This window comes from Neomonachus schauinslandi, chromosome 1, assembly GCF_002201575.2.
Source record: "Neomonachus schauinslandi chromosome 1, ASM220157v2, whole genome shotgun sequence".
Lineage (NCBI taxonomy): Eukaryota > Metazoa > Chordata > Mammalia > Carnivora > Phocidae > Neomonachus > Neomonachus schauinslandi.
The window spans coordinates 161,304,428-161,317,024 of record NC_058403.1 but is presented as its reverse complement, the minus strand read 5'-3'; the positions used below and the strand labels follow the sequence as shown (position 1 = coordinate 161,317,024).

At 42.2% G+C, this 12,597-nt stretch overlaps 1 protein-coding gene across 2 annotated transcripts in view; it reads left to right on the top strand.

Annotated features, from left to right (window-relative positions):
* Nucleotides 1-3,159: 3,159 nt before the first annotated feature.
* Nucleotides 3,160-12,597, top strand: part of MKRN2 (makorin ring finger protein 2) — a 28,630-nt gene continuing 19,192 nt past the window's right edge. The window contains exon 1 of one of the 2 annotated variants that reach the window (XM_021695113.1): nucleotides 3,160-3,187. Coding sequence is in view for 1 of the 2 variants with exons in the window: in XM_021695112.1 (XP_021550787.1) it covers nucleotides 3,928-3,953 (26 nt within the window). In the remaining variant the exon portion in view is untranslated. Of the gene's footprint in view, nucleotides 3,188-3,828; nucleotides 3,954-12,597 lie in introns of those variants that run through there. The other variant, XM_021695112.1, reaches the window with a different exon arrangement.

The window sequence follows — 12,597 nt, the reverse complement described above, 5'->3', positions numbered from 1 at the left end:
TGACAAGATGGTAGATTTAAATATAACTATATTACATATAATGTAAGTGGACTAAATAATTCAAAAACAAAGATTATCCAACTTGAAAATTAATCAACTATATGCCATTTATAAGAAATATAGTATAGATATAAAAACACCCAGTAAGTTGAAAATAAAAGTATGGAAGAAGATATACCACACAAACACTGAAAGAAAGTTAGTATGATTATGTTAATATCAGACAAAGTACACTTTAAGATAAGAATTTCTTGACATTTCCTTTTTAAACTAGCACTCTCAGGAACATCTTTTATACATGTGTCTTCACACAGTGTATTACATGTATTATAGTGTGGTTGACACATTCTTTCACTGAAAACAGTACCCTGATGCAACAAACTACTAGCATTCTTAGAAACACCTTTTATACATGTGTCTTACATGTACAGTACTGTAGTGAATACTGATGTAGCACTGTCCTTATTCACATGTGCAACTAGCACAAAGAGGGACATTTCTTAGTCATATGTGTTGGCCAAACAGAAAATATAGCAGTCTTACATTTGTTTGAACCTAAAAACATAGCTTCAAAATATATAAATCAAATGTTGACCAAACTAAAAGAAGAATAGACAATTCCACAGTGGGATTATACTAGAAATGAAAATGAATCAATAAGAAAAAGATAACTAGAAAATCTTCAGTAGTTTAGAAATTAAACAACATACTTCTTTTTTTTTTTTTTAAGATTTTATTTATTTATTTGACAGAGAGAGACATAGCGAGAGAAGGAACACAAGCAGGGGGAGTGGGAAAGGGAGAAGCAGGCTTCCTGCTGAGCAGGGAGCCCGATGTGGGGCTCGATCCCAGGAACCTGAGATCATGACCTGAGCCGAAGGCAGATGCTTAACAACTGAGCCACCCAGGCGCCCCTAAACAACATACTTCTGAACAACTTACGGGTCAAAGGATAAATAACAGTGGGAATTAAAAATATTTTGAACCAAGTGATAAGGAAAATATGACATAAAAATTTGTGGAATACAACTAAAAGTTGCTTAGAGAGAATATTATAGCTTTAAATACATAAAAAAGAAGAGCTTTTGAAAATTTGTAATCTAAACTTCCATCTCAAGAAGGTAGAAAATGAGCAATTTGAATGCAAAAAACACAGAAAAAGGAAATAGTAAATATAAAGCAGAAATCAGTGAAATAGAAGATGCATGTACAATAGTGAAAATGAACAAGGCCAAAAGGTTGTTTATTGAAAAGATTAATAAAATTGATAAACACCTAGTCTGATTTTTAAAAAAGAGATAAAACATTAATATTAATATCAATACTGAAAAGGAGACATTGTTACAGATCTAATGGACATTTTTTTTAAAAGAAGATATGAACAACTCTGTGAAAATAAATTCAACAATTTAGATGAAATGGACTAATTTGTCTGGGGGCAGGGGGAGAAGTTTTCCAAACCTGCCACACTAAGAGAGAATCTGGAGTCCTATATATAATACATCAATTAAATGTTTAATTAAATATCTTCCTATAAAGTAAACTGCAGGCTGAGATGGCTTCAGTGGTAAATTCTTCCAAATATTTAAGGAAAAAATTAATACATATATTACACAGACTTTTCCAGAGATGAGAAAAGAGGGAGGCAACCGAATTCCTTTTATGCATATCTCAAATACCAAAACCTGATGTGGACATTACTAGAAAGGAACATTACAGACCAACTTTATCTCTCAAAAAAGGATGCAGAACTCCTAAACACAATATTAACAAATAAAATCTGATGATTTATAGAAAGAATAATATGCCAAGTGGGGTATGTCTGAGGAATTCAAGGTTGATTTAACATTAAAAAATTAATATAATTTACACAGAAGACAGAATAAAACTATGTTTTCTCAATAGATGGGAGAAAAAAAGAATTTGATTTAAAGCAAAGACACATTCATGATTTAAAAAAAAAACAAAAAACTCTAAGAAAACTTGAAAGAGAAAGAACTTCCTTAATTTGAAAATGGCTTCAAAAACCCTTGGGCTAACATTTTAATTAATGGTGAAATATTAAAAACTTTCCCAGGATTCAGGAACAAGACAAGGATGTCCACTATTACCACTTCTTTTTAAGGTTACACTGAAGGTTCTCAACAGTGCCCTAAGGCAAGAAAAAGAAATATAAGATATAAAGATTGAAAACTGTCATTCTTTGCTGATGACATGATTGTGTGTGTAGAAAATCCAAAACAGTGAACAACACACTAGAATTAATATATGAATTTAGTATGGGGCAAGCAACAAATGACTAGGACATTTAAAAAATAATTTAAGGGCACCCGGGTGGCTCAGTCCTTAAGCATCTGCCTTCAGCTCAGGTCATGATCCCAGGGTCCTAGGATCGAGCCCCGCGTCAGGCTCCCTGCTCAGCGGGAAGCCTGCTTCTCCCTCTCCCACTCCCCCGCTTGTGTTCCTGCTCTCACTATCTCTGTCAAATAAGTAAATCATTTTTAAAAATCCATTAAAATAGCATCAAATAACTCATCTAGATACCTAGGAATAAATCTAATAAAAGTCGTTGAAGACCTATACACTGAAATACTAATTTTCCAATATACTTCCTAAATTTCTGAGAGAATTTCAAGTTTGAAGTAACTCGAAGTTTATACTATGCTCATTCATTGGAAAATTTAATATTTTTAAAGCGAAGTGAAAGAAAGACTAACATACAGCTACATACAACAACACGGATAGATCTCATAGACATAATGTTGGCCAAAAGAAGACAGACAAAAGAGTACATATTGAATGATATCATTTTATATCAAGGTCAAGAACAATCGAAACTAATTTGTGGTGACAGGTGAAAACAAGCAGTTACCTTTGGGAGGTATTGACTGGGAAAGGGCGTTAAGTGAGCCCTCTGGGGTATGGATAATGTTCTTCACCCTCATCTGGTGATGATTTTATGAGTGTATACACATGTAAAAAGCTCACAGAGGCATGTATGTGTTTTGTATATTTTAGACTGTTATTTCCCAACGTTTAAAAAATTTAAAAAGAATATTTTTAAAAAGCAACGGGAAACCATTGAAAGGGTTAAAGGAGGTGAATGACATGATCCTGTTCACGTTTTAAAAATACGTTTTGGTGATAACCTACTGGAAGAGGGCGGGAGCAGAATCAGGAAAACCAGGTAAGAGGCTATATTGCATGGGTCTAGGCAAGACGTAATGGTTGCTTAGACTGAAGCCTTGACGATGCAAACCAAAGGACGCACTGGAGAGAAGTGTGGGAGCAGATCTGAAGGATATAGAGAAGCAGAGGGAAGTGTCACGAATATCTTTTTGGGTATCCACCCTAGGAAATGGAAGACAAACAGCAGAGGAGTGCCGGAGGGGGGAAAAACGGAACTAAAACTTGGGGTGGGAGTAGACCTCTTGAAAAAGATCAGTTGGGAGGGAGCTAAGGAATTCCTAAAGTGGGAGGCGAGGTCTGTCGGGGACAGCTGAGGCGGGGCCTGAGAAAGGGGCCTAACGGGTGCAAGTTTGGATAAGAAAAAGCTCTTGGGATTAAGGCGCGGACTGGAGAGGCGGGAACTTGGCCTCGTGAGGAGTGAGGCGATTGTAAGGACCGGACGGGGGAAGACGGTGAGGGCTAGGGTGCCAGCCGGGCACCGCCCGGGAAGCTCGGAAATGCCTGGCCTGGAGCGCGGGGGTGGGGGCGGGGGGGTCGGCCCGGCCTCAGCCCCCAGGCGGAACCAATTATGACGGCGACGAGGTTTCCCACCGGCGCTACAAAAGTGCCACACGGGAGGGGCGGCGTGCGCCGGCGTGACGCGGCCTCGCGGGATGGGCAGGGCCGAGGCTGAGGCGGCGACGGCGGCGGCGAGTGCTAGAGGCAGCGGCACGACGAGGGCCCTCAAGCCCGACCACCATGAGCACCAAGCAGGTCACCTGCAGGTCAGTGCGCGGCGCCGCGGGGGCCGGGAGCGTCAGGCCTCTTCACTTCCCCTCGGCCCCCCCAACCTCCCCCGGGCCCCTGGCGGCCGGTGCACCCCAGCCCCACCGCCAGGGAAACTGAGGCTGGAGCGGATTCTTGAGAAGTTGCTCAGCTGTTCGCGGTCCCGCTTTTCTGCGCGGAGCTCGCGCTGCGGCCGGAGCCGGGCACCCGGCGTGTGGGTGGCGGTGTGTTGCGGCCGAGCCCCCGGGCGACGCCAGCGCGGGGGCCTGTGGGCTGGAAGGGCGTCCTAGCCAGGGCGGTGCGGGGCGCTGGGGCCCGGGGGTGGGGGTGGGGCCTTTGGAACTTAGAGTTTAGCTGGAAAAGGAGATTTGGGTAAAGGGAAGCTAAGTGGTCGTTTACTAATGGGGATATCACGCAGGAATAGGTTGTTGATCGATGATAAGGGCCTCGAGGAAGCTGGGGTCCCAAAAGCGGGCTTCGTTTCCTAAGAGTTTTTAGAACTCCTGTGCAGCCTGAACTTGCAGAGTCGGCAAGTAAGAATTGTGCGGAAAATAATGGCGGGTAGCATTTACTGGAAGTTGGTGAAGTGCTTCGCGTATTTCCAAGTGCTGTATATTCATTGTCACTACACTTCATAGTAACGCTACTAGGCAGAAATGATGCCCATTTTACAGTGCAGGGCATTCAGACTGAAAGAGATTACGCGATACTCTTACTGAGACACCCATTTACGTGGAGAAATACAACGGTAATGGATGGATGGTGTAGAAAATTCAAAACCGGATGCTGCGCTGTGACTGCTCCTGTGAAGCAGAACGAGCTTGATTGTGTAACACCCTCGTTCCTTGGCGAACCTGTGGCTTAGCGGTACTGGGTGCCTAGTCTTACTGAACTGATACTTGGAGAGTGCAAATTTTATTTTAATAATTGGTTTCAGGAAAAACTGTGTGGGAAACATTGCCCCCAAAAATCAGTCGTATGGTTTGATGATGTAATAAATAGTTTAAGTATCATCTATGTTGTTACTGTTCTTCATTAGCATGAATAATTGACTATGTAAAAAGTTTTCTGTTAGTATTAGTATATATTAACTGTTCAAACAGTTTATCCAAAGCCCAGTTGGCATATATGAAGCAGTTGTCAGAAATTTGCTCTTAGTGTCTATAGGAAATAGTTTTACTTGGTATTTGTGCTAGAAGATCTTTTGTGAAGACCTGTGTGTGTTCATTTTTATTTGTATGAAGCAAGTATTCTAAGTAATTGTATAGCACATTCTGGTTACTCCTCTTAAGATGTGTCCACAAAAAAGTACACATTTATATAATGCTTTATAATTGAATCTCAACTCTGTGTAGTATCTAGTTTTATAGACAAATCTTATGTTCAGAAGGACTTGAGACTGGCCCCTAACTTCACATCTAAATGCAGGAGCAAAAATTTAAATCAGGATCATCTTGGCTTTTTCCTTCTGCACTGGGAGATGGCCTAACCTGGAAGCTTTAATTCTGTGTTTCCCAAACAGAGGCATCCTGCAGGATGTCATTGCATATTAAGTCAAGAGTGGGTTGGAATGTTGGAGAGGGATCACTTCTGTTTAAGTACTAACTTGTTTGTTGGGGCCCATACAATGTGCTGGGTGCTCTTTGAGGTGCTCTACCAGCCATATCACATGTAACCCAGCAACCTTCACTGTTCTACAGATTGTGAAATGGAGTCTCAGCAGTGAAGTGATTGCCCCGGGTCATTCAGCTTCTAAGTGGCCAAGGTGTGGCATCAGAGTCTATACTTTGATTGACTGGATGGCCTCCAAATAAATTTGGGAGATGCTAAAGTTTCTTCACTGCAGGAATTTTTAAAGCTTTTCACATGTGCATTTGAAAGGAAAATGCATGCAGAAACATAGAAAGTAAAAAAAGTTTACTTGCAAAAGGGTCTGAAGGAGTCAGATCTCACAAGGATTGCCTCACCAAATAAAAAACAGAACACTTCCTTTTTTTTTTTTAAGATTTACTTATTTGAGAGAGAGCGAGAGCATGTGAGCGTGTGTGAGCACGAGCAGGGACAGGGGCTGAGGGAGAGAATCTGAAGCAGATCCCTGCTGAGTTCAGAGCCTGACATGGGGCTTGAATCCAGGACCCTGAGATCATGACCTGAGCTGAAACCAAGAGCCCCAAGAGGCGAACGCTTAACCAACCGAGCCACCTGGGCGCCCCCAAAACAGAAGACATTTAAATGAAAAAAACTGCAATATTACCTAGAGTACCAAGTTTACATTAATATTTCATGGTGGAAAAGCTTTTCTCACTTTATTATCTTATTCACTAAAGTCTTACCTCCAGACATTGGTAACTCACAGGAAATATTCAAGATATGATTTATTTTCGGGACCAGACCTTAACAGGGTGCTCAGCTGGTTTTAATTTATCTGAGGGTGCAGATTGGTTTTTTGGTTTGTTTTCCTGGCTGTGGGATGTGATGTACATGCTTATTCTGAATAGCAGCAACACGAAGTGTTAGTTTTGCTTCTATTCTGATACACAGATGTTTCTCCAAGAGATGGATGTGAAATGCTAGGATTCCCAAATTTAACGACAAAGACATTCCATATATTTATTGCTTGGAATGGCAAGAATGGCTACTCACACAGTTGTGCTGTCAGTCAGCTCTCCTGATATCTCAGCATGCCACTCTAACTAGAATCTCAAGTTGGGGGTTATTTTTTGCTGATTCTTCTTGCTAATCATGTCCCTGTGTCTTCCAATCTGTTTTCAAAGCGCTGGCGAAGGCCTTTATGCCTGCTTTCTTTTCTTCCTCCTCTTGTGATAGAGGTCTCTTTGTCTTATCATCACTAGGTGAAGACCTGGAACTTGTTTCCTTAGACCATCAAGCTTAGAGCTTTTAATTCTCTGCAAGTCACAAAACATAAAGGACCTTATCAGCTAGTAAGTGGTAGAAGAGCTTGAGTTCTGGAGTTGGGCAGTTCTGGATTCTGATCCTGGTACCACCTGTGCCACAACTTCCTCATCTGTAAAATGGACTTGGTAATGCCTAACTAACAGGGTTGGCTAACAGATTAGATAGTAACTACAAATGATCGCATTTGTGTGGTAGGCTAAGCACTTACGTGCATTGTCTCAGCCAAACCTTAGAGTAGTCTACCACAGCAGTCTATGAAGTACAATTATTATATTATGGATGGGGAAATTGGAAATTTAAATAACTTGCTCAAGGTCATATAGCAAGTTCTCTGATTTCAGAGTGTTAACCACTACACTGTACTTCATCCCTACCTCTCATGCATTTCAGGTCTACCACTGGGTCCAGCATTAACCCCTTTCCCCCTCAGTAGATCTGTTATCACATGCAGTACAGCCATAAAATTTAAGTCTGAAAATATGTAGAGAAATATAAAGAAAAGTGACACTGAGAGTGCAAATTACCCATATACTCAGATATGATTTGCAGAAGCATTTTGCTAGAGATCTGCCCTGTTGAAAGGCATGTAAGAAACTAGATTTTGACTCAACCCTCAGCTGCAGCTAGAGCTGCTAGTGGTTCTGTGGCTAGAAGTGAACCCAGTGTCCTTTGCAACATATAATAGCTACACTGTCTGAAACAGTCCTTTGGGGGTCACCTAGCATAAAAGGCCCTTTTGGAGTGTCCCCCAGAAATCTCCTGACTCTGGGTCTCCAGCTATGCACTTCCCCCTTCATTCTGTGCACCCCCCACCCCAATTCATGTTTCATTCTTCTCTAGGAAGATAGAAGGGATGGTTTGACCATCATGAAGATTGAGCTGTTGGAAGTTCATTACAGGGTGCTATATGAAAGAGGCCTGGATTAAGCTTAGTGTAACATAGATGAGGAGGGATATCTCTAAGCGGTTGACAAAATGCCCTAAAGGACAAGCAAGGTATGTTCAAGCTAGTTTTGTGTTTGTCACTGGGGAGTGGAAATGATGACCTATACTACAAAAATAGGACTGGGCTGGTTTCATCTCTTATATAACGCTTGTTTCATGCTCCCCTTTCTTGAAGGCACTGATGGTGGTCTAGAAGTTTTGTTTGTTTTTTTTTTAAAGATTTTATTTATTTATTTGACGGAGAGACAGTGAGAGAGGGAACACAAGCAGGGGGAGTGGAGAGGGAGAAGCAGACTCCCCACTGAGCAGGGAGCCCGATGCGGGGCTCGATCCCAGGACCCCGGGATCATGACCTGAGCCGAAGGCAGACACTTAAATGACTGAGCCACCCAGGCGCCCCTCTAGAAGTTATTTTTGAAGCTGTTTAAATTTCAGCTTAATCAGAAAGAAGTGAAATGCCTTGCATGAAGTCACCAGCTTATAGGTGGCAAAACTAACTAGAAGCTCTAGTTGATGGTTAAATATTTGTTTTCTTAATGAGAAAGATAGTGAGTAGAGTTTGAAAGGCAGGTTGTCTGAATAGGACTTATGGGAGGCGGTAGAATTATAAAAGGCACCCTTGAAGGACCACCACTAAGAATCTGTCCTTTTGCATGCTTGGTTAACAAATAGTGTTTGGTAAAGAACCTGTGATAGTCTCCTACCCCCACCCTCCCCCACACTTTTAAGGAACTATTCTTGTTTAGTTTCCCCAAAATAAACTATTAATGAAGTATTTGTTAGATCTTACTTTTGTGGAGCTGTTCATATAGCCACTTTGAGCCTGTTCTCTTCCAGTATTTATGAGTTTACTAATCCTGATACCCTTTGCCATTCAGAGTTGGCTCTTGGTGCTGAATGTTTTTTTGAACTTTTATACCTTCAAAGATTGCCATATTTAAGGACTATTAAAATAATGTAGTCTTACAGCATTTCTCAGAAGAATTATTCAACTCTGTAGAAGTATAATATATTTTTGTGCCCAGGATTCCCCAGGACCCACCCCTACGTCCAGAGATTGGCTAGAAAGACTCACAGGACTCAGCGTGTATAGTTGTACTGCTGGCTAAGATTTACTACAGTGATACAGTAAGAAGTCATGGCTAGATCATATGGGAAAAAGGCACAGGTAGCATCTGGAGGAACCTATGTGCAGGCTTCCTACCTTCACTCCTTCCCATAAAAGATCACATAGCATACTCTTCCCCCAGCAACAAAAATGCAGCAACATGTGCCCAAAGAAGCCCATTAAAGATTCAGTGCCCAGGCTGGTCACCCTCTGCTTAGCATCTACCGAAATTCCAGACTCCCAGAAGGAAAGCAGATGTTCAGCATGAACCATATATAGAGTTTAAGGACAGTGAGCCATTCTTATCACTTTGGGAAATTCTCTAACCATGTAGCAAACTATTAATCAGTCAAGCTCCAGAGGCTAGGCAGGGGCCAGCTTGTAAATAGGCTTTTCTAAGGATAACAGGCTCAGACTTGCTGTGTTACCTCTTTTCTGCACACTTTTAAAGTCAGTACTGTGAATAAAAATATCCTTTTGGTATAGGCCTTTTTTTTTTTTAAGTTCCTTTTAAGTTTCTAAAAAAAAAATACTCTTTTGTATAGTTTGTCAGGTTTTGTGCCCTTTTTTTTTTCTTTAGTTAACCTACAGCCACCTTAAAGCAAGTTACTGTATAGCCTTTGACCTAGTGGAAGACCCCCAAGGGGGTGTTACCTGGAAAAAACCTAGCTGATCACCTAGGAAAAACCCTATAGGATGGCGCCTCTATATAGTCGCTTAAGTCATAGGGTCCTGTTCTCATCTTTGTAGGCTCAGAAGTTTGATTCTGTTGGTGTACTTCGAGGTGGCTCTGCTAGCTAAACTCAAGAGAGACCTAAAAACTAGATACCCTTTTCTCATTTTCCTGAGAGAAAAGGAACTGTTAGGGGGCCTGGCCAATACTTCCTCCGCTTTTGGGAAGATGAACAGGTAAGGAAAGTTGGAAGTATGTTTAGTGAGTAAGGAGGGATTGAAGGTCTTCAAATCTTGTGGCCTCCAGCTGAGGCAGCCTCCCAGGCCCATCGCAGAGGCTGAAGTACAGCATGAATTGTCACTTGTGTTATCTGGCATCCTTTCTCTGGAAAGGGCAGTCTGGGTCTCTCAGGCCTTCCTGACTTACCTTAGAGACCATTGCCTGCCTTCCATTGCTAAGCCTGTCTCCAGTTCCAGACACAGCCAGGTAATTGGTTAGGTTTAGGCTTTCTGTGTTCAGTCACATTTAGTGATGTTCCAGCTGTGCCTTCCTGAAGCTGTTCCCAGGCTTTCTTCACTAGAGACCCAGATGTTCCTGACCGTATGTTTAAGAGCACTAGCTCTCTCTGGTCAGAGGCCTCGGACTGGGAAGCACCATAGTGTGTGCCTGCCACTAGTGAGTCTCTGGGTTGAAGGGGCGACAGTGCACAGTAGGCTGGAGGGTGAGAAGTCTTCCTGGGCTGGTCCACGATGGAAGGCGGCTTATAACAATTCAGTGCACTGAAAGATGGGGTGCAGTGTTTTTGACAGGGGCCACAGCATGGGCAAAGGCAGAGTGACAGGGAAGTCAGTTGTGGTGGGAGAAGGTCAGGCCTATCTGGGAAGCCTGGAGTTGGGGTCCCCATCCTAGCATTTGACCTTCTGTATTTAAGTCATCGCTCCTCTTTGAGCCTCAGCATGGGACATCTTGAGAGTTCATTCTGCCCTTTAGTTTACTTTTGTATATGTTTGAGATTTTCCGTAAAATGTTTTTTTAAATAAAGTTAAAACATAGGTTCACAGATAAAGTTCCTTTACAAAGCAACCTCCTAATAGGCTCTTCCCACTACACTTTCAGCCCTCCCCAAATCTGTCTTCCACCCTGCAGCTCAAGTGGCTTTTTCTGAAAAAAGCATGGGAAAGGGTGTATGTAATAACTATATAGCCACGCTTCCGAAGTGCACGTTCAGTTCCAGGCCACCTCGATGTAGCAAATTCTGCAATAAAGTGAGTCCGATGAACTTATTTGGTCTCCTAGTGCATATAAAAGTTAATGTTTATACTGTAGTCTACTAAGTGTGCAATAGCATTATGTCTAAAACCATGCACATACCTTAATTTAAAAATACTTTCTTGCTAAATTCTAACCATCATCTGAGCTTTCAGCAAGTTGTAATCCTTTTGCTGGTGGAGGGTGTGGCCTCGATGTTGTTGGCTGATGGATCACGGATCACGGCGGTGGCTGCTGAAGGCCGGGGTGGCTGCAGCAGTTTCTCTAAATAAGACAGTAAAAGTTGCCACCTTGATTGACTCTTCCTTTCACAAACAATTTCTCTGTAGCCTGCGATCCTGTTTGATAGCTTTCTACCCACGGTAGAACTTCTTTCAAAATTGGAGTCTATCCTCTCAAACCCCGCACTGCTTTATCAACTGAGTTTGTCGTATTCTAGATCCTTTGTTGTCATTTCAACAGTCTTCACAACATCTCCACCAGGAGCAGATCTCACAAAACCACTTTCTTGGCTCATCCATAAGAAGCAACTCCTCATCCGTTCAAGTTTGATCATGAGTTCGCAGCAATTCTGTCACGTCTTCAGGCCCCGCTTCCGATTATAGGTCTTTTGCTGTTTTCACCACATCTGCAGTTGCTCCCTCCAGGGAAGTCCCGAACCCCTTAATGTTCTCCATGAGAGTCAGAATCAGCTTCTTCCAAACTCCTATTAATGTTGATATTTTGACTTTTTCCCACAAATCACAAATGTTCTTAATGGATCTAGAATGGGGAATCCTTACTGGAAGGTTCTCAATTGACTTTGCCCAGCTCCACCGGAGGAATCATTATCTATGGCAGCTATAGCTTTACACAGTGTATTTCTTAAATAAGAAGACTTGAAAATTGAAATCACTCCCTGATCTGGCTGCAGAATGGATGTTGTGGTAGCAGGCATGAAAACAACATTAATCTCGTACATTTCCACCAAAATTCTTGGGTGACCAGGTGCATTGTCAGTGGGCAATAATATTTTGAAAGGAATCTTTTTTTCTGAGCAGCAGGTCTCAACGGTGGACTTAAAATAGTCAATATACCATGTTATAAACAGATGTGCTCTCATCCAGGCTTTGTTGTTCCAGTTACAAAGCATAGGCAGAGTAGATTTAGCATAATTCTTAAGGGCCCTAGGATTTTCAGAGAGTAAATGAGCACTGGCTTCAACTTCAACTTCAAGTCACCAGCTGCATTAGGTCCTAACAAGAGAGTCAGCCTGTCTTTTGAAGCGTTGAAGCCAGGCACTGACTTAGTCCTAGATGGCGTCTTCTTCCACTAGAAGGCTGTTTCGTCTGCATTGAAAATCTGTTGTCTAGTGTAACCACCTTCATTAATTATCTCCGCACGATCTCCTGGATAACGGTCTGCAGCTTCTACATCAACACTTGCTGCTTCCCTTTGCTCTTTTATGTTATGGAGACGGCTTCTTTCCTTCACCTCAAGAACCACCTCTGCTAGCTTCACACTTCTCTTCTGCAGCTTCCTCACCTCTCTCCACCTTCTCAGAATTACAGGGAGTTAGGGCCTTGCTCCCCATTAGGCTCTGGCTAAGGGAATGTTGTGGCTGGTGTTCTCTTCTCTCCAGACCTTCTCCTGCCTTCTCCGTATCAGCATTCAGGTTGTTACACTCTCTTATCATTTGTGTGTTCACTGGAGTAGCACTTTTCATTTCCTTCAAGAACTTTTCCTTTGCATT